At 42.8% G+C, this 25,332-nt stretch overlaps 3 protein-coding genes across 9 annotated transcripts in view; 2 read left to right on the top strand and 1 right to left on the bottom strand.

The window, feature by feature from the left end:
* The window catches only part of MDN1 (midasin AAA ATPase 1), a 94,348-nt gene extending 81,754 nt beyond the window's left edge, over positions 1–12,594 (top strand). For all 4 annotated transcript variants that reach the window (XM_032183540.1, XM_032183541.1, XM_032183539.1 and 1 more), the window contains 11 exons: positions 120–321; positions 940–1,110; positions 2,327–2,484; positions 4,291–4,380; positions 5,356–5,471; positions 6,069–6,243; positions 6,913–6,986; positions 7,078–7,192; positions 8,143–8,206; positions 9,993–10,135; positions 11,578–12,594. In XM_032183540.1, coding sequence (XP_032039431.1) covers positions 120–321; positions 940–1,110; positions 2,327–2,484; positions 4,291–4,380; positions 5,356–5,471; positions 6,069–6,243; positions 6,913–6,986; positions 7,078–7,192; positions 8,143–8,206; positions 9,993–10,135; positions 11,578–11,766 — 1,497 coding nt within the window. In that variant the 3' untranslated portion in view covers positions 11,767–12,594. The remainder of the gene's footprint in view (positions 1–119; positions 322–939; positions 1,111–2,326; positions 2,485–4,290; positions 4,381–5,355; positions 5,472–6,068; positions 6,244–6,912; positions 6,987–7,077; positions 7,193–8,142; positions 8,207–9,992; positions 10,136–11,577) is intronic.
* A 1,162-nt stretch (positions 12,595–13,756) lies between these two features.
* On the top strand, positions 13,757–15,718 carry LYRM2 (LYR motif containing 2). Its single transcript, XM_032184754.1, has 3 exons — positions 13,757–13,814; positions 14,029–14,169; positions 15,112–15,718. Exons 1-3 carry the CDS (start codon positions 13,770–13,772, stop codon positions 15,190–15,192), a joined length of 267 nt encoding a protein of 88 aa, XP_032040645.1. The 5' UTR covers positions 13,757–13,769; the 3' UTR covers positions 15,193–15,718.
* Positions 15,719–17,343: 1,625 nt separating this feature from the next.
* ANKRD6 (ankyrin repeat domain 6) overlaps positions 17,344–25,332 on the bottom strand; it is a 99,641-nt gene continuing 91,652 nt past the window's right edge. For all 4 annotated transcript variants that reach the window (XM_032185415.1, XM_032185417.1, XM_032185418.1 and 1 more), the window contains 5 exons: positions 24,905–25,081; positions 23,211–23,363; positions 22,514–22,627; positions 20,481–20,820; positions 17,344–19,627 (listed from right to left, as the gene is read on the bottom strand). In XM_032185415.1, coding sequence (XP_032041306.1) covers positions 19,068–19,627; positions 20,481–20,820; positions 22,514–22,627; positions 23,211–23,363; positions 24,905–25,081 — 1,344 coding nt within the window. In that variant the 3' untranslated portion in view covers positions 17,344–19,067. The remainder of the gene's footprint in view (positions 19,628–20,480; positions 20,821–22,513; positions 22,628–23,210; positions 23,364–24,904; positions 25,082–25,332) is intronic.

Raw genomic sequence — 25,332 nt, 5'->3', positions numbered from 1 at the left:
TGACTTGATATTAACCAGCAAATACTCAGGTCTGTTTCTCTTTGTTAGAACTCATGTTCTAATCTGTGTTTGTCTGCACCTCACCTGAAGTTCATGGTGGTTGTTTGTTTTTTTTTCAGAGTTTCAAGAGGAAACCTGGTCAGGCAGACAATGAGCGCTCCATGGGAGATCACAATGAACATATCCACAAGCGACTGAGAACCATAGAATCCAGCAGTGAAGCAAAGCAGAATACAACTCAACCTAAACAAAACGTGGAAGAAGCTGATGCGTTTGAACATATTAAAGAAGGCTCCGAATGCTATGATGCACAGACCTATGGTACGGTGATATTTCTGAGTGTAAAGAGTTGTCATTCTAGAATCAAATCCCAAAGTTCCTATTTGCTGTAGTTTTTTGGGTGGTTTTGTTTTTTTTGATGGTCACATTTAACATTCTTGCTTTGCAAGGCATAACACTATTTCGTTACAATGAATGCTGTCTTTGGTAATCAGGTACAGGCTAATGATAACGTTTGAAAATAGTGCATTCGCTCATAAAATGGGATTTTAGTGTGTTAAACCTATTTAAAATATTTTCTCTCGTTTTATTCATCTCATTTCATTTATTTTGAGGCCCACATTGTTACCACATGTTCAAAATACATAGATTAATGCAACAGGTTCTTTATTCTGTATCAAATGAAGTGGTGACTCTTCAAAAGTATTCCTCTAAACTGACCTTAAATTGTTTTTTATTAAAGTAATGTCTTATTCTTCAGATTTTCAGAGCAATAGCTCATTGACACAACATGGCACAGCACGGTGAAAGATAAATGTTTTGAGACAATAGCTCAGCTCTGTTGTGCAGTTCAGTAAAACTTAAATGCAGTGGCTTTTCTTTGTCACTCTCCTTTTTCCTTCCTCTCCCTCCTTAATGAGTCTTGTTGCCTTTGTATAGATGTGGCTAGCAAGGAGCAGGAGAAACCTATAATGCCTCTAAACGAAAACGAAGAGGGAGATTCTGAAGATGCAGCTATGGAAACAGAAATGCAGAACGATGAGGATCTCACAGCAGTAGACACAGAGGAGCTGAAGCCAGAAATGAAGTCTACTGCCTCTAAAAATCCTGGTATGTTAACTTAAAACCATTATAAACACAAGTGTTAATGTCTATACATGTATGTAGGTATTTACATTTGCATGTAGTGGATACATTCTGTAAGATTAAAACATCAATTGGTTTTTCTGCAACAGTATTTTTACTCTGGTCTGGTAACCAGCATTAGCCTTTTTTCTAAATTGGTTAAGTGACAGAGTGGTTTGCTGCTTTCTTTCTAGTTAAAGGTCTCTAATCTTTATGAACTTCTTTGAAGAAGTGAAAACCAAGCATTTTTCCGCAGTCTTAAACACAATTAATGGGCATATAACAATAGATTGCAGTGACACCAGCATCAGCACCATGTAAATCAACTTTTTTTATTTGTAATTTTGGATAAAACATCAGAAAATTGAGGACTGAACAGTATCAGGTGACATAGCACTGTAGTGTCATTGTCTCACTACTTTCTTTCATAAATAGAAAATGAAATAAAAGTGACTGCCTCACACAAGTTTAATTTTGGTGCATTTAAGTAAATGACGCTGCAGCCTGGAAGTTTGGATTGTTTTCATACCAAACAACACAAAAGCTGGCTGGAGATAGAAAATGAGTTTTACCAGCCTGAATTTGCCTTTTCCTCTCCTACTCTCTTCAGGTTTAATCTCTTCACTTAAATGTAATAAGAAATTTATGGTACAGGCATACATGCAAGCAGTTTATTTTTCTTTTCCATGTAATTCTTGCTTTGTTCTTAGAATAATTCTTTAAAAATTAAAAAAAAAAAAATAGTTGTTTAATAGTATAGTATAAACAAGAATAAAAGAAAACCTTCAGTCTGGTCCTTTATTTGTAAATTGAATTCTGATTTAGAGGAAATTTTTCCATTACTGAAGTAGAGAGTAAAAAATGAGATAAGAAAAGATTGTTTTCTTTGTGAATGTTCTCAATTTTTTTCTTCTTGTCACTTGCTCAGAGAGGCTGTGTAGGTTGAAAAATGTACGTCACTAATGGAATTTTCAAGCATTAAAGATGTGTTCACTAGCACTTGGTTTGTTTTGCAAAATGGTTTATGTTCTTTGAGTTGCAAGGTCTTGTATTCACTCTGTTCCTCTGTCTTAATATTTGTGCACTTCTCTTAAAAAAAAAATAATGCCTGAGCATTATGAAACATTGTGAGAGACTTTGAAAAGAGTCGAGATGCAATACCAATTGCTGTATTGTGTGATCCACAATTTTGTGATTGTAGGACCAGGTGAAGTGGAGCCAGAGATCCAGAATTTTGACTCTGAAGATGCCAGTGACTCTACAACAGAAAAGTTACCAAAAGCAGCTGAAGAAAAGCCAGAGAGAAGCAAGGACTCTACCATACATACAGCCCATCAGTTTTTGACGGATACTTCCCAGGTATGATACTTAATACATCTTCTTGCCAGTACAGGAACTGTCTGTTTTCATTGACCTGAGTTAATGACACTCTGTGAATGCCGAAGTTTAGAATTGCATTGATTCAGATAACTCAGCAGCGTGCTTTTCTTTAATAGCAAATGAAAAGTAACACAATACCAACTGTTGTATATGCAGCTGAATGATGCATTTAAAATGGAAATTCTTCCACATTCTTAGTAGCAAGATCCAATCCTCACTCCTAAAAAAGAAACCTTTTGTTTGTAACTGTCGAGAACTGTTTTGCCCAGCTGAATCTCCTGATAAAATGTTTGAGTGGAGCAGAAAGCAATAGGTGAGGGTGTGTGACCTTAAGATAAAAAAGGGTTCAGAATGATGAGACAGCTATGTGTCAATTTCATTGACACATAAATACCTAAAACACCTAAAATACCACTTTGGAGAAAAAATTACCTTCAGTTTCATCATTGCAACACACTGCTTCCTTAAAGCTAATTGCAAACATTCTGGAACACTTGCGAGCCTTATATGAGCTTTGCAATTAAAAAATATACTGTTACAGCCTAGATCATCTTCCTAGATCTTTGTACAGCACAGTTTTCCAATTGATATTGGTAGCTGTAAAAAGTGCATTTTATCATAGGGTTATGGCATAGAAGCCATAGGTGGTGCATACCCAGTTGATGAAGAATTAATACTTCTAGTGTCTGTTTTTTAGAAGTACAGAACGTCCACTCTTAATAGTGTGTCCAGAGTATGTACTTTGAGGGAAGCATCTTACTGTTTCTACACACGCCATAGAAAGGTGTTCCTATATGCATTGTGTGTCGGCTAGACCTGATATTTCTACCTTACTGCTAAATGTGAAATGATAGCCCTTTGGGAAGAGGCTGCTGAAGTGTGTTCTGCTTCTGTCAGAATAGATAGGTGCTGCAGTTGATATGCATAACCTCAAACAGGAGGGGGAGCTGTTGCAGCATCACTTCAAGAGTAAAGGAGAAACTTTGCTGGGGGAGAAGTGCAAATCTCATCTTTCAGCAGGTGAGGGAGAGGGAAGAAGCCCCCTGCACGTACATTCTTCCTCCCTTCCTCAAACCTGCAGTAGGTGACAAGTGGGATTGTTGCTGCTTCTGAAGGATTTAAGTTATTGATATTGTTGAATTTGCATTCACAGGCTTATTTTTCTTAACCCAGTAAACCTGTGGGTTATGCAGACCATACATGTCTGCTTGTCTAAGTTATGGTTTTAAAAGTAAGGAACAGAAGTCGCTGAAATTACAAAAAAAGTTAAAGAAATGTAATACAGCTTAGGTACCCTTCAACAGAGTGGTTTATCAAACAGTAAGTGCTGGCATGTGAAGAGGAAGGTGTCATTCAATCCTTTTGAAGTGGTTTGAATGATGATTTTTTAAAAAAATGTAATTAACTGAAGAATATTTTATTTTGGAAGATAACAGCCATGTAATATTAGTTTGATCTCCATTATACTGACACTAGATCTGGTGTTTGGCAGGGTAGTTCATTCAAATTGTCTTGTGGTTCTGTACTTGATTATTTTCGATGTCTGTACAGAAGTGCCTAGCTTTGTTTATAGGTAGGTATTTGGGGGGAGGATATTTGTACTTCATGTACGTGGAAGCTAACAAAAGAGATTTAAAATGAAGTCTTCAAATCTTTCAGGTGTTTTTATGTCTAAAGGAATATGAACAGTGCCCTTTTCCTGTTTTATAGTTTGCTGAGGTTTGGGGACTGGCAGATATATGAACTTATTTTACTGTCTCATAAATCTTGTAACTACACTTCTAGCACATCGTTAGAGATCCTGAAGAGCTGAGAAAGGAACTTGAAAGGCAGTTGGAAGCTTGGCAAACACAGCAGCCTGGAACTCCAGAGGAGGTTAGTGACCTCATTTTAGTGTCAACTCTGTCTTAAGAACCCTACAATTCATTATTTTATATTGTTTTACTGCTGAAGTGTTGAGGAAGTCAAGCAGGCTGGAATCTAAACGTTCAAAATGGTGTGATTTAAATGCTGGGTTTTGTTATGTTTAACTTAGCTAATAAAACAAACAAAACAACAGTATTCTTAAAGCAGGGTCATGTTTCAGATCTTTTTTTGAACGTGCTATCTGCAGAAAGTTACTCTGTTGATAACTTCTAAAACTTACATCATTAAAAACATTTTTCTTGGCCCTGCCAAGCTCCTTCCATTTTGAATTATCACCTGTAGTTAAGTGCTGGATGCAGCTTTCACAAAATTATTATTAACATGAGCTGCCTTCTTCAGTTGCAGTGGTGGAGTTTGAGTAAGAGAACCAGAATCTGGTGGTAGATATTTGCTCTGACTGTCCTAGTCATGAATAATAAGCCATGTTTGGAAGTCATTCCTGAATGAAATTGCCAGTGTAGAGACTTCATCATTTTGCTGAATTATAATTAATGTTATTTGTGAGGGCTGAGAGAGAACCTTTATTGTAGAATCACTTAGGTAGGAAAAGACCCATTCATCCCTCCAGCCATCATGTAACGGTACCAAGTCTACCACTAAAGCATGTCCCCAAGCACCCCATGCCCATGGCTTGCCTTCATGCACTGTGAACTACCAGATGGTAGCCACTGCAAGATTTTCCTGTATCAGCAGCAATGCCCAAGTTCCTAGAGGAACAGTCCTCGTGCATTGCGGTTTTGTAGCAGCAGGGAACGTTCTTATTCGAAAGCAAATTGTTGTCCTTACGTTTGTAGACCCCTGTATAGTTTCAGCTGATGCTACCTCCTCCTTGGTACACAGAGGTTTGTTTTTCTTTCAGGCGGTGCTTCCCAACTTTTTACATAATTCACTTTTTATTTTTTTCTGTGATGTACGATGTTGTAGGAGAAGGAGGCAGCCCAGTTGTGGCAGAGGTATTTAGTACTGACAGCTCCTCTGTCACAGCAGCTTTGTGAACAGCTACGGCTCATACTGGAACCCACGCAGGCAGCCAAGCTGAAGTAAGTTGGGACTTTTGTGAAGTTTTTTTAAACGCCTTTTTGGGGGGTATTTTGTATCTCTACAGTTAAAGTTCTTATTTTAGCAATTATTCCTCTTTGCAAATGCCTTAATTTTACTTCTGTATCGGAACTTCAGGTTATTTTATGAAACACAAATGTGATGTAGTGGTAAGTGCTTATCCTGAGGATACTGCCTCCTATATTTTTTTTTCTTCTGTGCAGCTGCTGATCAAACCAACTTCAACCTGTGAAATGCTGTTGAGTCACAGATGTTGTTAAATGTCAGAATGTAAATTGTATTGTTGCAAAGTGGAGGGGTCTAAATGCAACGTCTTCCATTTTAGGTACCTAGGTTTAAGAACTTTTAAGAGCACAGAACATCAATCTTGTATTAGAAATACGGGCATTTTATTTTGTTTTATTTTTATTTATACCTAAATGAAGATATTCAAAAATAGTAATTCTTATTTGCTTATTTTACTTAATTTCCTAAAATATTGCAAGTATTTTGCTACATATGCTGCATATGTCAGGATCTCTGGAATGAGGTATTTATTGATAAGCTCTGTAACTATATTTTTCTTTCTTAACTTTCAGAGGAGACTACAGAACAGGGAAAAGATTGAACATGCGCAAAGTGATCCCCTATATTGCCAGCCAGTTCCGGAAGGATAAGATCTGGTTGCGAAGGACCAAGCCCAGTAAACGACAGTACCAGATTTGCTTGGCGATTGATGATTCCTCTAGTATGATAGACAATCACTCTAAACAGGTAAAAACAAACAGATAAACAACAAAAAACACTTTGGAAGGACTATAAAGAGACTATCCCTGGCTGATGCATATGTCAGCAGCTCACCTATTTCATGCAGAAGTGGTGGCTGTTGGAAAGCTGGCTGGTGGTTCTAGGGCAGTTATTTGTCTGATCCATGGGCTCGAATTCTTGTGACTTCATGCCTAAGAGACTTGTTGCTAAAAGGTCAGTGAAATTTAACTGAAAGGAGAAGATAATAAACTCATTAGACAGAGGTCTGCATATCCACTGGGAAATTATTTTTGTAGTTTTCTTAGTTGTCTTAGCTATGTAGTTCATGGGGGGGGGGGGTTAAATATTAGTTCATTATAGCTCTCATGTAGGTCTTCATGAAAAATGCGTGTTTCCTCCAAAATAGTCACTTCAGTCTTTATTTCCCTAGCCTGTCCAAAGTGGTCTAAATCTAATCTGCTGTCTAAATCAGTCAGCAGAAGTCTTCAAGTAGAACTAGTGTATTTTTATGTCAATGACTATCTCACATAAATATAACAGGAAAAAAGATAAGCAGCCCCTTCACTTGTTTTACTAGATACTGAAAAATAGTTTCAGTAACATTTTTCGTATTGAATACTGAACTGAGAAAAACTTGCAGTACCCTATTTTTCATTTAACTTCCTTCTTTCACAGCTTGCGTATGAATCCCTGGCAGTTATTGGGAATGCACTGACTCTTCTAGAAGTGGGACAAATTGCTGTGTATAGGTGAGTTTCCTTAAAATATAGACACTTCTCTTTAAGATTTTTAGAGCAGAATGCAAGTACTGGTTTCACACTATAAATTTTTTCTCTAAAGCTTTGGAGAGACTGTTCAGCTGCTGCACCCCTTCCACGAACAGTTCAGCGACCAGTCGGGGACACGGATATTGCGCCTTTGCAAATTTCAGCAGAAGAAAACAAAAATAGCTCAGGTACGCAAGAATGCCTCCAGGACACCAGGTTTGCAAATTCTCTCCAGGCCAAGACGACAGCAGCTTGGTGGTTTCATGATTGCTTTAACTTGTACTGGTTGTTGATATTTAAGTGTGTAATAACTCATTAGGTAACAACGAGTTATCACATGATCTTGTGAAAGTAGATTTTTTTTCTCACTCATACTTCTGATTTATGTCACCTTCATCTTTCTCTGTGCCAGGTCACAAACATTTCTGGGTATAAGCTCTCAGTCTTACTCTTGTCTGTGCCACAGTGACAAACTACCTAAGTTTCTGGGAGCTTGAAGATTTATGTCTTGGATTCCAGGAAGAACAACAGCTTTGTTTGTCAGCCTGTATCTTTGTCAGACTTGGCTGCTTCCTGAAGAAAATAACTTTCTGTGGTATTACTTCCTGGATTTCTGCAAAGTTTTCTGCTTTTAGGAAGGTTTTTGTACTCTTACCTTTCCAAATTTGAAGGTGATATTCTGTTAATACTAAATGAAAAAGTAGAGACCAAAATAGCTCAAATGTAATCTTAGAAATAGCAAAATTGGGAGTATTTGACAGCTGATGTCTTATTAATGGAGAATATGTGGCTAGATAAGTTTGTTTCAAGTCAAAGGCAGAGAAGTTCAGCCTAGAAATAGGGTGTATTTTTTTAATGTCATTAATCACTTAAGCAGTTTACTGAAGTTTTGATGGCCTTATTAGCAATGGAAATTTTTAAATCCAGATCGAAGGATTTTCTAAAGATTCTCTAATTCAAAAGCATGTACTAAATTCAAACAGGAGTTAATGCAAGAAAATGCCAAGGAATGCATCTGTGCAGGTGGTCAAGCTAAACTATCTCGGCATTTAAAATACAGCAATGTGTTATTTAAAATGTTATCATTCCTATGTTTAGTATTTTATAAGGTAACTTTTATCTTATGTTTCTTCTGCAGTTTCTAGAATCATCATCGAGTATGTTTGCTGCAGCACAGCAGCTGTCTCAAAATATTAATCCAGGTGAGTGTTCTTATTAGTATGTTTGCTGCTGAGGCAGCACAATGTCCCAGAGTCACTACAGCCCTAGAGTAATACCTTGGCAGAAAGACTGGGATGACACAGAGATGTCACTTGCCTTAGGGCTGCTTTGGGTTTTGCTTTGTCAAAAGGAATGTTTGGTTAAAGTTTAGCTCAGACCCCAGAAGACGCCTACCTCATATCAGTCAGTAGTTCACTGAAATTTTGTTTAAAACTTTTTAAAAAGGTGTGCTTTGCCGTACCCTGTTGGGTCATGTTTCCAGATCATGTTTAAGCCCTAGACAGTGCTTGCTTTCTGGCATCATCCAGCCTCCTAGCAGCCTGAAATCCCTCGACATTTCTGGTCTTGACCTCAGCACTTTCTGTGAGCAAGAGCTTGACTCCCATAGGTACCCAGAAGCGTGCTTCTGAGGAGGGTACGGGTTTGCCTCCTTCATGTCTTTCACTGTGATGCAGACTTTGGTCATGAGCTGCTTGAGTTTCCAGGAGAAGCTGGGAGGCTTCTTACCTCATGCCTGACCCACAGTTAGAGTAGTTACCACTTTATGGCTGACCCACAATTAGCCTAAGAGACTGCCTTGTGCTCGTTAGAAGCTTATCATGGTGACACCCATATTTTCAAAAGTTTTTTTGTTAAAGTACTCCAAGAAGTGGGCAGTCCAGGATTTATAATCCGCGGCTGCTGGGATATTCTGAGTGGGGGCTGCATCCTGTCCTGGGGAGTTAGGTCAGAGTGCAGCAGCAAGCCCCAGAATCAGGGAGCTAGCAGGAGAAAAGGCAGTGGAATATATCACCCCTCTTTGTAAAAAGAGCAAGCACTGTCTGCAGAAAAGGAGGAATGTTCTGCATCTCTCCCTAGATATTATGCTTAGGGGGATGAGAGGGAGGGGCTGTGACTAGTTACTGTAATTTCCATTGTCATTAAAAGATAGTAGGCATATAACTTAGGTAGAATACCTCTTTAGAGGGATATATCTCTGGCTCCAGAGGCAAAGTGAGCAAGTAAAATGTCTCTAGCAAAATGATTAGTGCTGAGGAACCCAGCATTTGTGCTGGGTATGTGTCAGGGGGGTTACTTCAGACTAGCTCATGTGGTCCCAAGTCCTGAATGCCTGGTAGTGGTTGCCTTGGCTGCGCCTCCGGAGCCTGTCTTTTGGTTTAGTTTCATCCGAAAGTAATTCCTTCTGTGTGCTCCAGTATTGCTTTGTGAGGTGAGCCAAGCCTGGTAAAGAGAAGACAATATGGAAACCTGTCTCAAAGGCATAGTCTCACTGTGCTGTGTTCCAAAATGAAACGCTAATATAGGTGCGTCCATAGGTTCCTGATATTGGAGGAGTAGATTTGGACTCTTCCCATTTCATTGCAGCAGCTGCAACTTCACCAAGGCTGGACTCTTAAAATCCAGACGGTATTGAACTCCTAGGCACCTACCGGGCATGAAAGAGAAGCCTATGACTCAATTCCTTATGCATATTTCATGCATTTTTGTCTTTCCTTGTGATGGACAGTTATTTTTTTTGTTGTTTTTTACCAGTTGATCTCAATGGTTTCATACAGTGGAAAAAAAACAAACAACAGATTTCTTTCACCCACCTGTATCTGCAACTTAATGTTAACTCATAGAATTCTACTTGATAAAGACTTAAGGAAGTTAAGAAAGCTCTGGGGATTTTTGCATTATAGCCACAAAACTAACAAAAAATAGTCTATTTGCCTTTTAAATGCCTTACTCTAATTTACTGGATTTTTATTTTTTTCTGTGCTCAAGAAACAGCACAGCTGCTTTTGATTGTATCTGATGGAAGAGGACTCTTCTTGGAAGGCAAGGAACGAGTGACAGCAGCAGTCCAAGCAGCTCAGAATGCCAATATCTTTGTTATTTTCGTAGTGCTGGACAATCCTAATTCCCGGGTAAGTCAGTGAACAAGGGAAAAGTGTTCAAGTGCTGTGTGAAAACCAAAGCAAATCTTTTTCTTGTCTTTGTAGTGCTTTAGAGCTATTTCATCTTTTGCAGAGGTCAAAGGTATTTAGGCCAGCTTCAGTTTTTCATGTGTGAAATATTGTAGGATTTCTTCCTATTTTTATGTTTATCCTCTTTAGTGTTTAAAAACACACAAAAAAAGCTTCCATGTCACAAAATCTAAATCGGAACTCTATCTTAAAGTATAGTGGCTGTAGATTTTCTTCTCCAGAGAAGTAGCTAGCAGGCTGGTAAATCCAAAGTTTCTGTAACCATGGAATCACAGAACGGTTTGGGTTGGAAGGGACCTTAAAGATCACCTAGTTCCAGCCCCCCTGTAGGCCTCCCTTAGGTACTGGCACGCTGCTGTAAGGTCATCCCAGTGGAGCCTTCTCTTTTCCAGGCTGAACAACCCCAGCCTGTCTTCACAGGAGAGGTGCTCCCAACACCTTTATCATCTTCGTGGCCCTCCTCTGGACTTGTTCTATATCAGTGACCTTCTTGTGCTGGGGACCCTAAGGGATGCGTTCTTCTGCCTCAATTTTGGTAGAACATGATCTTTTCTGACAGCAGTTTCCACTTGATATGACAGCAGGAGCCAGTATGAGATTAAACAAGGGACATAAAAGCGTGTGCGAGTAGTGCCTGAGTTGAGAAAACTGGATAGAATATTTAGTAGCTGGAAAAGAAGTGTTTCTGGGAGCTTTTCAGGGAGACTAATAAGTGAACGAAGTTGAGTTTCACTTTGAATTATGTGGTGAAGATTCTAATTTTGTAGTTCAAATTTGCTTTTTATACCTTTTTTTCATAGAAAACCTAACAACTATTTCTGATAAGCTGTTACAATACTCTGATTATACCTAATCTAGTTACTCTGGCAAGCTAAAATTCTGGGCAGTGAAATGTCCTTTTCCCAAGGGTTATTCATTTTCTGAGCTGCTACACTTGAGCAACTAAGTTCCTTTACAAGCAGAATTTGTGTTTTTTTTAGTGTTGAAATTAAAAACATTGCTAAAGAATCCTGTTGCATTCAGTCACTGCATAAATTCAACTTGCATTTTTAGCCTTAAAATACTTACAGATGACAGTGTTGGGAAGGCACCAAATGCACAAGGAAAGTGATAACAGTAAAAGTTATAAAATACTAAGGAAGGCAGGATTTCTTTATGGAAATTGGTATTGCAGAAGCTTGATTAAAGCTCTTTTGTTTAAAAGGGCAAAAATATTTAAGAGCTTTGTGTTCAGCTTTTGACTTGATTTACTGTTGAATATTTGTGCCTTTCAATATTAAAACTTATTAACCTTTAACAGATGAGAATTATAAAAAATTGAAAAACAGAATAACTGATGTGTGTAGTTGTGTAGTCACGTGAGTTTTTTTTTTTTTTTACAGGATTCCATCTTGGACATTAAAGTTCCTATATTCAAAGGACCTGGAGAATTGCCTGAAATCAGATCTTACATGGAAGAATTTCCATTCCCATTCTACATGATCCTTAGGGATGTGAACGCGCTTCCAGAAACTCTCAGTGACGCACTCAGACAGTGGTTTGAACTGGTGACTGCCTCGGACACTTTGTAGACTTTGTAGACAAAACGAATACCTTATTGCTGCTAAACTGCTGAAATACATGAAACGACGTTTCATCGGAGGGTTCCTGAGGTCTCTTTTTAAGTAGGATTAACATATAAGAGCTGCCCTCTGGCAGCCAGACAGCCTGAGAACAAAATGGTTTAGGTGTATTCTCCCATGTGGAGATTATGCAATGGTGAGATGGTGTTTTTTCATTGCTTATTACGTAAATGATGTAAAACTTTCTTCAGTTTCTCTTGTATTACTTTTTTTTTTTCCTTTTAAGTAATAAGTTATTTGTAATGTTCAAAGAGGTAAAGTTATTCCTACTCCTCTCTATTGCAATAAGAAAAATCAGTCTTGCTTCTTGGAAGGCATTTCTGTGTTAGAAGTACTTGAGCTGTCTTGCAAAAAAGTTCTCGTTAGCTTCACCCGGATGGTTAGCCACCTCTTTGGGAAGGGGTGAGGGAGGAAATGGGTGAAGGTTTTAAGCAACCAAATAAAAAAAAAATAAAAATTAATGGTTCAGATGGTTTTAAGCAACCAAAAAAATTAAGTACTTGAATACTTGAAACTGTTCTGCAGTTAAACGCATTCAGTTGAATTGTTGCTGATTTTTGGCTGATAATATCATCAGGGAGTTTGATGAATAATGCCATATAGTAATCCCTGTGTTATCAGTTTACACTGTGAAGTTTGCCCCAGTGTCCAAGGCAGACATTGAGGACATGTTTCATTAAGGAGATGTCTTAAAGCATGGACATGATTTTTCATTGCAGAAGCTATGCATCTTATATAGTCGGCTCTAATAAAAAGAGGTACCACTGTTTGTAATCATGCTGTCTGTCTTTTTTGTTAATTTATTCAAGCTTTGATCAACTGGATTTTCCACATGGAAGTAGACAGCATTCTCTAGCAGTGCACAAAACTGAATTTTCATGTGAAAATGTATCCTGGTTTATGTAACTTCAACATCTCTTATGAGGATATGCCAGCATGGAGCTTTGATTGGTGGTGGTCTTGTCTTTTGACTCCTCCCTGGTGTGTTTAGACAGTGAAAATGTGCAGGAAAGTTGTTTAAATACGTCTACTCTACATCCTTTATATACAGAAATTGAAGGTGTCCAATCCAAAGCGTGGTGCAGGAGTTGATCAGAAAATAGATGGAACATGGATGTGTTACCAAGGATGTGATTTGTTCTCTTTGCTGTACAGATAGAAAAATCTCAACCAAAGTATCACGGTTGCTGTTTTGAGATGCAGCTGTGCCAAGCCCCTGAGGTGCGAGATAGATCAGGAGAGTTTTCTCACCTTACCTTTGTGGCTGTACCGGAGCTTTGCCCCACTAATACACGATGAGCAAATTTCAGAACAGAAAACATACCAGGGGAGTGATGTCCCCTCAGAATTTAAATGTCAGGTACTATATAATATCCCTGCAAGGTTATGTAGGTCTCTTAGACAAATATGTTACGCATACAAATGTACAAATGGTTTGGGAAATTTAACTGTGGAAATAGATGTTTTTACATCATGAGGAAATAGTCTGGGCTGCATTGCCATTTCAGATGTATCCTGAGTACTTGTAGTAGGGAACTCAAGGAAAATATATTGGGAAGGGAAACAAAATAAAAAAAAAAAAATATAAAAACCACAACTCTTACCTACTTTTCTTAAAGAGGGCAAGGACATTGACTGTAAGCTATAGTTTCTTAAGGGCTTATTTTTGGCACAGATGACTGCAGCCTGAGCCACGCTTTGATCAACAATGCTCAGAGCACAGTCAAACGCTTACACAAATCTCCTTTATTTCTCCGTACTTAGCGCAGGGTTCGCACTGTACTCGGCACAAGCGAGCACGAAGCCACCCCGGGCAGCCGCCCCCTCAGTTCCCCCTCAGTTGTTTCGCTCTTTTCGCCCGCCCCCGGCCGGCGGCAGCAAATGGCGGCCGCGGGGCTCCTCCCGCCGGGGCGGGCCCGGCGCTGAGGGCGCTGGAGGCGGAGCCGCGCAAGATGGCGGCCGGGCGGCTGCCCCCCGGGGCGCTTACCCTCAGGCAGGTGCGGGCAAAATGGCAGCGCCTGAGGGGGAATTTCCCTCCTCGCCCGGGGCTGGGTGGCGGGGCACACAGCAGGGAACCACCGCTTGGCGTGTTATGGAGGGAGGTGCGGGGCGCGGTGGTTATTTCTCCGGGCAGGACGGAGCCACTGGCAGCTCGGCTCCTGGTGGCGGGGCCGTGGCCGTGGCGGCGGGCTGACGGCTGTGTGTTGGCAGTTCCTGAGGCGGCAGCAGGTCCTACAGCTCTACAGGAGGATCCTCAGGGCCCTGCGGGACGTCCCCGCCGAGGCAGATCGCCGCTACCTGCAGGAGTGGGCCAGGGAGGAGTTCAGAAGAAATAAGGATGCTACGGAGGAGGTGAGGAGGGGAAATAAATGGGCGATCCCAAGCATGCTGCCTGTGGAGCGATGTGCGCTGCGTGCTGTGCTTGGCCCCCTGGTTTTGTTCTGGGGGTGGCACATCGAGGCTTGTAAGGAGTCTGCTGTGACTAATTTCTCTTATGAGGCATTTCTGTGGAGAAATACTTCAGTATCTCTGAATATCATCCTTACTTCATGGGGGTAGTAGTTCTCTGACTTCCAGATAACATCCTGGGATTAAGAAGCTAAAAACTCAACAAATCCTGCTTGCCTAAATCAAGAATCAGAAAAAAATGCGTTGAATAGCATGATAATAATCTAAACTTATCAATGCTCAGGCTTTTTTACAGCTTATTTTTTTAATCTTTAATTTCATCTATATTTAAGCCAATAAAAATGCAATTGGATTTCCGTACATATGAGACTGAATTGCAGAAACCTTCTTATTTCTCCCGTCTTTTGTCCTTTGCTTTCTAGTTTGTTTCTTTTCCTAACCAATGCTCAGGGAATTGGTGGGTGAGTTATGCAGACAGAGCATAAGAATGCTTAGAAAATAACGTTGATGGAAATATCTCCTTGTTCTGTTAAACATCTGCCTTCATAATGCCAGGAAGTAGTTGTCACGATATACTTGGAAAGGTAGTAGACACAGGCATAAAAAAAAATACTACTAGGAGTTTGAATCGAGTCCAAATCTGAGTTTTAAAGCAAAGATGTAACCAACCCCCAAACACATTGTTAAAGAATTGGATAAAATTAATTACTTGTTTTTTGTTTTTTTTTTAACCATGTCAGCAACTATAGTGTTACTGTACATGCTAGAAATAGATCACAACAGTGCTGGTAAGAAGCTGTGTATACTTCAGTGTGTTAAGGTATGTGCACTTGCATAAAACCTGTGTGCATGTGTTTGTTCAGTAGCCTCAATTTTGTTTTACAGGATGCAATTAGGATGATGATCACTCAAGGCAATATGCAACTTCAGGAACTTCAAAGAACACTTAAGCTGGCAAAATCCTGAGTGTCATTTTTTTGACAGCTGGACTTTCATCTGCTGAAAACCAGAATTTGGTTACAATAGCAGGCCTTGATGACATCCTGGTAATGTTTGAAGATGGAATCTACCACAGTGGGATTTTGGTTTGTTTGTTTTTGTTTTTTTTCATCCCTTTCTTCTCGGCTTGGTTATTCTTCCACATGGGAATCACTCAGACACAAAAGACCCTGAAGAACTGAATGGATGTTGTAGCAGGTGCTGCAGGAAAAGCAGAAAGCCCCCCAGATTACAACAGCAGTGTGTTGCTGGGGAAATGGAAAACAAATATAAACCCGATTATTTTGTCTGGTTCCTACTGTGGTGCGTCTAAGTGGTAACACTTGGCACGGTAGAGGAACGGCTGTTACCACCACAAGTATTTTTTTTCCTGAATTTAGAAAGAAGAAGCATTTGAGATAAATAATTGTGTCTAAGAAAATAAAACGTTACATTAAAAAAAAAGTTTTTAATGTAGATGTTGATTTTCAGTTACAGCTGAATAAAACTTAAAAAGCCACGTCTGTATGTATGACAATGAATGAGAGATTTTTAGCCCCGGGAATGGTTATTCTCATGTTAATAGGAAGTATCTTGAAGGTAGTATCAAAAAATCAATTTAAGGCAGAATTACAAATAGGAAATAACTACTTTTAATTTGTGTAGTTTGAAAATGCCTTTACCTCCCTGAATTGCAGCGTATCTTTTATTTTCCTCATATAATTTACTAATGAAAATGCCAAGGTGCAGCTGGGATTTTCTCGACAGAAGTAGCTGGACAGAGTAGATACTCCTCAGTAGCTGCACGCATTTCAGGTCGTGCTTTCAGAGTTTAGCCAGTGTTTTCTGGTAGAAAGGGCTGACTAAACTCCATCAGCGAGGGGAGATTATTTTTCAGTTTTGCAGTGTTCTGATCATTCTGTTTTGTTTTCCTTGCTGTTAATGCTCCAAAAGTGAGCACCAACAAGCCCTGGGCACGCTGCTTGCTCTGCAGCTTCAGTTCCTGAGCCTGGACAGTGCTGGACTGGAGTTGGTGCTGCACGAGCAGGGCTGGGGCTGCTGGCGCCATTCTGTGTTCATTACAACAGCCACGGCCCTTTGCTTCTGCGGGACATCAAATTCAAACGAATGAAAATAAGGTAAGGTAATAGGAAAAATGAGTTGGCTTTGGTTTTCTGCAGCTGATATGTGTGGGAGAAAAAAGCTGTGGGTGGAAACGAGCGTTTTGTTTGTGGAGGTGGTGTCTGGATCTGTGTTAGCCATAATCCTGCAATCCTTGTCTTTGCTGAGGTAGGTCTCTCTGAAACCTTAGCAGGACGATTTCAAATAATTCAGGTGCTAGAGGGTAAGAATCCGGAGTCACGCTTTGCACTGCTCTGAGGGGGGGGAACGGCAGGAGTTCCCCTTTCCCTTTCCCCTCGGTGGTTTATTTCCATCCCCGCCAGCCGTGGCTCTTTCCCAGGGGACGCGAGGCTCTGCGCTCCTCCCACGGCCCCGGCTGCAGCCCCTGGCAGGCACGGCCCTGCAAGCGCCTCACCCGACCTGAGGCCTGCTGGCTGCAATTGCCGGCCTTGTGAGCCTCTGCAGCGTCAAAATTGCCTGCCAGAAACCTTCAGGAGCCCACGGGTACTCTGCTACAGCACCTGCGTTTACTGGAGAGCGTGCCTGAGAGAGGCGTAGGTAATACGGCTGGTTTTTTTTTTTGTTTTTATTTTAAAAAGTTCTTCATCTCCAGTAGTTCTGAATGAAGAAGGAGCTGCAGAGGAGTACGAATGAATTTTAAGAAAATTCCCCCTTAGAGTAAGTACACTTGTTAGTGTCATAAAACCTCTAAAATCAGTAACTCTGCAGCCAAGTTACTGCCTGAAATCCCTGCTGCAAGGCTTGCGCAGGTGTGCACGTTCAGGAGGTTCACTAAAACCACAGCCTTTGTGTTTCCCTCGCATCTGGGCGAGGTCCAGAGCGTGTGGCAGCATTGTGCAGCCTCACTCCGTGATAGCTGGAAGACCTGACTTCTCTGATTTATAGCCAAAACACAAAATAACAAAAGCTTTGACTCTGCAGTCCAATTTTCTCCTTTCCCTTCTGATTTTGTCTGTTCTTCTCTGGATAGAAAACGGCAACGCAAGGATTCTGAGCAACACGTATTTTAATTACTTGGCAAAACAAGTCACTTTATCAAGGGGATATAAAACTTAAATAGCATGCTTCTGCATTCCTACAGTCGCTTAAACAAAATTGTAAACATACGAAAGTGTCTATATGCCTATGGAAGTCAGAGCAATAAAACTAGTGTTGCCGTAGCTGCACATACACGTCCTGCTTCGATAGTGCATTAATAGGAATTTTTAAAAATAGTTATATAGTACAATTCTTCGCTTTGTACAGCTGCTAAGAGCACAAAAAGCTTAATTGCTAGTTCGTTAATGGTGTCTTCAATACTGGAAAGTGTTCTGTATTATTTTTAGGGCTCTGCGGTATAGAAAAAATAAATCTTTCTCCTTGGCATCTGCTGCCACCTTGTATTAGAATTGGTTTTGTACACGTGCTCTGTCAGGGTTCGTTCAGCACATTGACTCGGATCAAGGGAATCTCGTGGAGCCTTCCCAGAGGAGCACGGAGGGAACCCTACAGGGATGCAGGAACAAGTTACGGTGCCCCTCGTGCACGCAGCGCGCCGGGACCCAAACGTAGCTGATGAATTTGGGTGTTACTGCTGGAACAAACAGAATTGGAAATGTGACCCTCTGTGAATTACGGTTTGGTGCCTGTCAGAAAGTCACTGCAAGCTGTGATTTTTATTGCAAACCAGCCATAACAATGTGAAAATGTTGCTGAGCTCTGTTTTGCAGGGCTGGAGATCGGTCCTGAGACCTGGAGATTCACCAGGGCCCAGTCCCTCTCTTTAGAGACACGTGGGGGAAAACAGAGAGCGGAATTGTTCAGGGGAATGAAGGAAGGCAGTCCAGACAAAGGCAGCTGGGAGGAAAGCCTGACCCCACAGAAAAATAAACATCTGCATAGAGGGAACCAAGCTTTCACTTCCTTACACGACTGCTTCCTAGCTTCTTCAGTGAATTCAGCTGTTTGCTGCTTGAAGGAGAAGAGGTTTCCATAAAAATTGCACTCAGCAAGTGGAGCGTGGTCATGGTACAATACTCGCCATCCGTGCCCTAAACAGAACTCCTCAGCCGGATCACTCGATACGGCCCCCACAACTCCGTAACCACGAGGAGCTTTGCCACCGGGACACCGTAAAAAAGCCTGATTTAGCATTTCCTTTAATAATGTAAACCCAAAGAAAAGCAACGTGGCAACAGAAGCCCCTGTACCTAGCGGGGCAGCTCACCTCGGCAGGCGCTTGGCCTCCCCCGCCAGGAGCCCCACGCCTCTCCCTGCCTGAGCTGGGCAGAGCGAGGCTGCGGTGAGCAGCTGCAGCAGGAGCAGCAGCCCCAGGCTCTCCAACACCCAAACAGGGATTTATCTCAGTCTGGGCGTCAGGTTTACGTGCGGAACCCCCTTGCCACACCTGACTCAGGTGGAAATGAGAAAATTCCCTTCTCGGCGCGCGGTTTTGGTTCTTAACGCAATTTGTTTTCAAGCAGCACCTGAAAGTTGAGAGTGCAAAATGTCACGGGCTGTGGGAGGTAAGGAGGAAGGGGTTGATCTGCAGCATCTGGTGGTCGGGGCAGTCTGCATACGAAGCTCCTGGGTTCTGGAGTTTCCCAAGTTACTTCTACTCCTGAAAAAAGAGCGCTTTGTTTGGACGGGCCAGGCACCACAAGGGCGTGTCCACACCTAGCCCAGATTCCTGCCGCTTCCAGAGGGCGTCCTGCTGCTGGCCTCGCCCCGCGTGGTGCCCGCTAGCTTTCCTTCTGCACCTTGGTCCTTAGCTTACTGAGCTCCTCCTCCAAGCTCCGGATGTGCTCCTTGAGCGCAGCTTTGTCTTGCTGAGCCTTCTGGTTGGCCTGGCAGCGGGCTTCCTCAATCTTGCGTTCGTACCACTTCTCCATCTGGGTGGAAACGGCCTCGAAGAAATACTGGGTGAGCTCCAGGGCCTGCGAGGTGTCTCTGAGCGCCGGGGCTGGCGCCTGCCCCGCGGGCGGCTCCTGGCTCTGGTGGGCCCCGGCGTGGTGCGGCGCCTTGTGCCTCGGCTGTGCGCCCTTGCTGGATTTCTTCGTCTGAGTTCCTCTGTCGACAAAGCAGCCGCCCGGCGGCTCGGCCTTGGCAGGCTCGGCCAGGGGCTGCAGGGCCGCCTGAACCTTCACGTGGCGCAGTTTGGAGCCCACGAGCTCGGCGGAGGGCAGCTCCTGCTGGAACCGCTGGAAGGTGCTGGCGCCGCCGGCTTTGTCCTTCGGCCTCACGTCGGGAGCAGGGGCTGAAGCAGCAGCGGGTCCAGCAGCCACCAGCTGCTGCTCTGCACCTGCAGAATAAAAACACAGGGTTAGAAAAACCACGGGCACGCACGTCAGCCTTCAAAAATCCTTGCTCTACGAAGTGTGCTGAATGATGGAGTGTCCCATGTGCCATGCAGCGTGTGTTGTAGGGGCGTCTGTTACTTCCCTGTAGGGATAGATACAGGGATAGATTTTACAGAAGCCCATGGCTTTGACAGTGCTCCTCTTGGATGTGGAGATCTGGGCTGGAATTGTGTTCTGACTGGTTCGTTTTACTCGGAAGCTTCCTTGGTCAAGCACAGAGAAGTGGCGTGAACCAAGGTCTTCTTTATCCTCAGGTGCCCATGATCCCTGAACAGGCTTCAGTGTTTTCAGCTGTGTTTTTTCCCATTCCATAATGAATTAATAATTAAAAAAAAAAAAAAAGTAGAAAAAGTAGATTTCTTTCTATATCCCTGTATTATAAATGTTAACAAGGGAAATTAGTATTTTAGGTTCACATCCTTGCCCCCTGCCCTTACAGTATCCATGTATCTGAAAAGCTCTTAAGACAGGATCCTTTCTTCACTGGATTTTGGATAATCTATGCACTTTCCTGGCAGACAGGGCTGAAGTAACTCTGACTGGGAAGCTGGAGAAATTGCAGTCAATATTCAGAGCATCGCAAGTCTGGGCTTCAAAGACACAGCGGCAACGCTAGGAAGATCCAGAGCAATCCCACACAAGTAAAAATATAATTTACGTACTCCCAGCGGCTGCCTTGACACAATACATACGGGTGGCAGAAAGCACACAGAGAGAGTCAGTGCCTGTGGTGTGAACACAAGCGTCCCTCCGTGAGGTAAAGAGCTTGCTTTTGGATGAGCGTGAGGTAAGTACCTGACAGGGGCATACCCGAGGCGCCGTCCTGCTGCATGCAGAACTGCCCGAAGCTCTGCTCTGGCCCGGGGCCTCTGCTCCTTCCCCCGTCTTCCGAGAGGCTGTTGGGCAGCGTGGCACAGGAGTGCTGGTGGGAGCCCTCCGACGGCAGCAGGGGCTGGGGGGCTTTGCCGTCCTTGGCGCTGTGCGGGTTGTTCTCTGTGTCCAGGGTCTCGGCCAGGGACTCGCAGGTGGACAGCGTTGATTTTGGCCTCGACGACCTGGAATCGCCAGAAAGCTTCAGCTCCAGGTTCTGAATCTTCAGCATGCACCAGGTCTTCAGCTCATCCACCAGGGACATCTGTGAGGAAGAGGATGCACGTTAGAGGATCCTGGCTTCACAGCCTGTGGTTGCTGGGCTGCTGAGGATGGGCAGCAAGGACAAAGCGAGCTAAGCCTGGTACCAGTGGGCTTAGCTGCCCGGACAGATACGGACACTGCAACAGGGAGTACTTAGAGTGCTGCAAATCAGAAAAGACGAGGAAATACACGTTAGCTAAGGAAAGGCACCGCTTTAGTCCAAACTACCACCTGTTCTAGTTGAATCTCTGCTTTTTCTAATGCAACTCAAAGCCTTCTGCTCAGGGCCGACTTATTTAATCATAAAATAACAGGCACTTTCCAAGTGCAATGCTTCTACCGTGTGCCCAGTGCTGCCATTTTTTAAGAGTGAAATTCAGTTCAAGACACTTCTGGGACACAGTCTCGTACCAACCTCTGCTCTTCTGTTCATTCAGCGATAAAGATGAGCCCAACACATGATAAAGTACTAACAGCTTTTAAATTACGAAAGTGCTTAATAAGTGTCAACTCTGCAGTTGCCAGTGATCACTTTGAAAATGAGCAGCTCTTCTCCCTGTACGCACATGGCGTCGTGAATTTAGGTCAGACCCTCTTAAGAGCTTGAACACTTAGTCCATGCATTTAGAAAAGGCCAGCTTATTTTTTCAGTAGTTTCAGCTGGACTCAGCAGCACACGGACAGCTGATACCACTCAATGGCAATTTCGAGTCCTGTGGGAGCACAAGCCTAAGACATCATAGAAGCCAATATCGTTCTTGCCTCTTACTGTGAAAAAACCTAAAGCTTTTTGAGTTTAAGTACTTTTATTTGGAGAAAACTGTGTTGTGGGTGTGAGTAGTTTACACTGGGATTATCACGGCAGCCAGCCTTTTAACACAGATTTGGAACTGTCTTACAAAAAGTCATAACCTTTTACTAGAACAACGAGTATTCATTTCTTCATTCTCAGAAGAACCCCAGCAGTGAGAAAACAAATTGTGTTTTAAGCTTACTGTGAGTGGAGAAACACGGTTTTCTTATCATGTTTTAATGGTGAGTTTGTGCAGAAGCCAGAGGAGCAAGAGCTGGCTCTCAGTTGGAACAGTTCCTCTTGTAACGTTGGTTAACAAGCCTATAAAAGAACTTGCCTACTGGCAGCAGTACACAGCCTGGAGGTGGCGTGCTGTTGCCAAAGTCAGGGGGAAGAACTGCAGCCTTGAATTTGTGGGAGAAAAAAGATGAGACTGAGAAGGGGGAGATTTCCAGGGCACACAACCAAGTGAATGAGAAACGAAACGACCAACAGGGATCTTGTGCTTTTGTGACTCTTTGCAGGTGCTACCACAGACAGCCTATAACTAAGGAAAAGCTAAAGCACAACTGTTGCAAATTCAGCTGTAGGAATTTGTACAAAGCACTATGTTAGAAAAAAAAAAAAAAAAAAAAGATACCTTTGTTAGAGATCCCACCTTCAGGCCCACCAAATGAAATTGCAACAGTCAGACTGGATTTCACACCGCCTGTTTCTAATGCAACAGCTTTACACTTTTGGTCTAGAGATTCAGGTGGTGAGCAGGACTCATTTGTTCCCTGAAGTCCCTTTGCCTGTTCCAGCAGTTCAGGTAACTCCCCGCTATTCTCTCTGCTTGCTGGAACAAAACTGCTGTGCAGATCCACCTGAGCTGCGAGGGAGGAGCCGTTTCAAGCCCTACCTGCCGTTTCTCCCCCTCGTTTTTTTCCAGCTCAGCGTGCTGCTGCAGGCGATGAAGGCACTCAGTTCTCTCTGCGGACAGCCGCTCTGCCATCAGCTTGTCTAAAACACGGAGCTGGGGAAAAAAAAAACAAAAAAAAAAACAAAAAAAAAACACGATTTAGCCAAGGCGATCATGTTAAAAAAACAAAACTCCCATCTGCAGACCTTGCAAGTCAAAGTACGCTCTGTCTTTCAGTCTTCATTTCCAGAAATGGTGCCAACTACAATTTGGTGTAGCTTGCAAAAAGGTCCGATTGCAAAATTATTTAATGAAAAAAAAAAACACATTAAAAATAATTTAAACAATCTCAAACATCAGTGTAAAGAGAATTCAGCAAAAGGGTTTTTTACAGTTACAAACTACCAGCTGCAGGACAGCATTCTCTCTCTAAGTTTCCCTCAAGCAGTTTAGCTTTATTGTCTAAAGAAGCACCTGAAGCCACTTGCACATTAGATGTGTTTTTCTCAAGCCCCCAGCTTGCAACATTAGCTCCCCGTGGAATGTCACAGTTCCCTGGTCTTGAGTATTAGCTTTCAGGTTCATTTTTACAAGGCAAGAAGCAACAAACGAACCATGACAATGAAAACACTCATTATGCTTAGGATATGCTTCTAATAATCTTGCGGGCGAACAGACCTCTGGGTCGTATTCTTACTTGATGTTGAGTTTTGCTTTCCATCTGGCCCAGCTTAACATTCATCTTATCTTGTACTGTCCCAAACTCAGCTTTTATCTCCTCCACGGTTGCCTCCAGCTGATTCTCCAGTTTATTTATCAGGGGCTCACAGCGACATCCATTGATCGGCGCCTGAAAAGAGTCAAACATTTGCTGGCTGCATCCTGCTGGCCTCTTAGTGCCCTCGGAACATTATCACAGCTTCTTACAGTCACTATTGAGCTCTTCTGTACCACGTACCATAGCTCACCCTCCTCATATTATCTGACAGCTCAGCAAACAGCACATTAGTTGGAAAAACACAGACTAGAAAAGGATTGATCTCATCTATATGGACAACTCCCAACGTTGGGGCTACGAGCAGCAGTGGGGTTAGCTCATACATGCTGGGGTACTGACTGTGTGCCATAGGAGAGGGCAGCGCCTGGAAGACCTGTACCCTCGTCTCGGTGCTGTAATTCTGAGTTGTACGGTCTGATTCTTGTGGCTGTGTGTATGCGTTTGTTTTTTTTTTTTAACCTAATGCCAATCATGTACTCACTTTTCATACTGCAAGGCAAGGTCCCACTTCTCCTGCCTCCCGTCACCCTGCAGGCATCTGGCTGACCTTCAAGCTGCCTGCCTTTGAGCTGCGTGACACTGTCCTGTATTTTCAGGAAATGCTGGAAGGGAGTCTGTCCGCATTAAGCTCATCTTTGTTAATCGATTAGATTTGTGTACAGATCCTACCTGCTCCCTACACCTCTCTTCCTGCTCCCTACATCTTCCCTACCTGCCCATCAGATAGGGACATACTCATTTTAACATCTGAGAAGTCCTTCTCCTTTCCTCCCTATCCTATTAGGATAATGCCGTAATGCCCCTGCCTGGAAATTTCCCCTGTGTCACACAGTGATGTTGGAGAACAAGGCGTATAAAGCCTCTGAAGTCTGACTTGAGTGATCTCCTGAATTTCTTTCCAGCAAGGGAACAAGGATAGCTGTGGGGGGATGTGAAAAGTTAATGAAATGAAAGGATCAATCTCCCAGAGGTGCAGGAAGGCAACACTAAGAAAACAACGGTGCAGATGTTTGCAGTGTCTACGGGGTAATTTGCTGGCTGATTTCATGCTGTTATAGAAATGTGAACTGGTAAATACTAGCAGAATAAAATAAACTGAGTGGAGTAAAATAACCATTTCTTAACTGAAATAAATGTACATGAGCTGCTACTCCCGGTCTGTAAACCAATTTCTCTACAGCTCCTGCCTCCAGTAATCCCAGAATCCCCAAAGACTTGCTGCAATAAACAAAGAATTGAGACAGACTGTACTGAGTGTACTGGAGGACGGGGTTTAAGGAGTAAGCGTCAGTGCTCACACAACTTTCATTTATTTTCATTGGAAAATTTCTTTTGCCTTCCTTATCAGAAATCTCAATATTTCAACGTGTATCCTTTAAGGTCTTGTGCCATTCATAGCCACTGGTCACACCTTGCCTCCAAAAAGTTACTACTTCCTAGAGCAAAACTCCTTACCCGTTCCTTAGCGTACATAACACCACCCAAGCAAGGAAAATAAATCCGCAGTCGTTACTTCGTCCCCATGACATGGAGTTGAGCGAGAGCATTTTCTGTCTGACCAGCCAGGAGTGCTGCTCAGTGAGCCTCCCCCCACGAGGCAGCAGCTCGCTCACCTGCATCACCTTCCCATCCTTCCCTCGGTACAGGGTGTAGAGCTGGTAGGCCCGGACCTCGTGGGGAGGCGGCGGGGAGGAGCAGTGGTGTTTACTTCTGCGTTTTGGCAGGCTCTGCTGGGGCCGAGGGAGTGTCTGCTGGTCGGCCGGGGAAATGGGGTCGGAGAGTGCTGAAACCTGCAGAAAGCACGAGCCACATTTTACCTGCTGATGAGCCCCTCAGTAAACTATTCCCTGCGGGAAACCCTTTTATGAGAAATCTTGTTTGATAATTACTGCAAAAACCTGATTAAAACGCAAATCCAGCTGCATTTCTCACTTCAATCTTGTTTTTTGTCAGAAAAAAAAAAAAGCAGATTTCTGCACAAACCCAACCTATGTGACCCTCAACAGGAGAATTTCCCCACCAGAAACCAGTTTTGTCCAAA

Source organism: Aythya fuligula, chromosome 3 (assembly GCF_009819795.1).
Source record: "Aythya fuligula isolate bAytFul2 chromosome 3, bAytFul2.pri, whole genome shotgun sequence".
Lineage (NCBI taxonomy): Eukaryota > Metazoa > Chordata > Aves > Anseriformes > Anatidae > Aythya > Aythya fuligula.
This window is presented reverse-complemented; position numbering and strand designations above follow the sequence as displayed.

Bases quoted from the DNA above. Each gene is read 5' to 3' on its own strand.
- LYRM2 (XM_032184754.1), top strand. From the start codon at position 13,770: ATGGCGGCCGGGCGGCTGCCCCCCGGGGCGCTTACCCTCAGGCAG. The intron at 13,815-14,028 runs GTGCGGGCAAAA...GTGTGTTGGCAG, and splicing joins GGGCGCTTACCCTCAGGCAG to TTCCTGAGGCGGCAGCAGGT. The intron at 14,170-15,111 runs GTGAGGAGGGGA...TTTGTTTTACAG, and splicing joins ATAAGGATGCTACGGAGGAG to GATGCAATTAGGATGATGAT.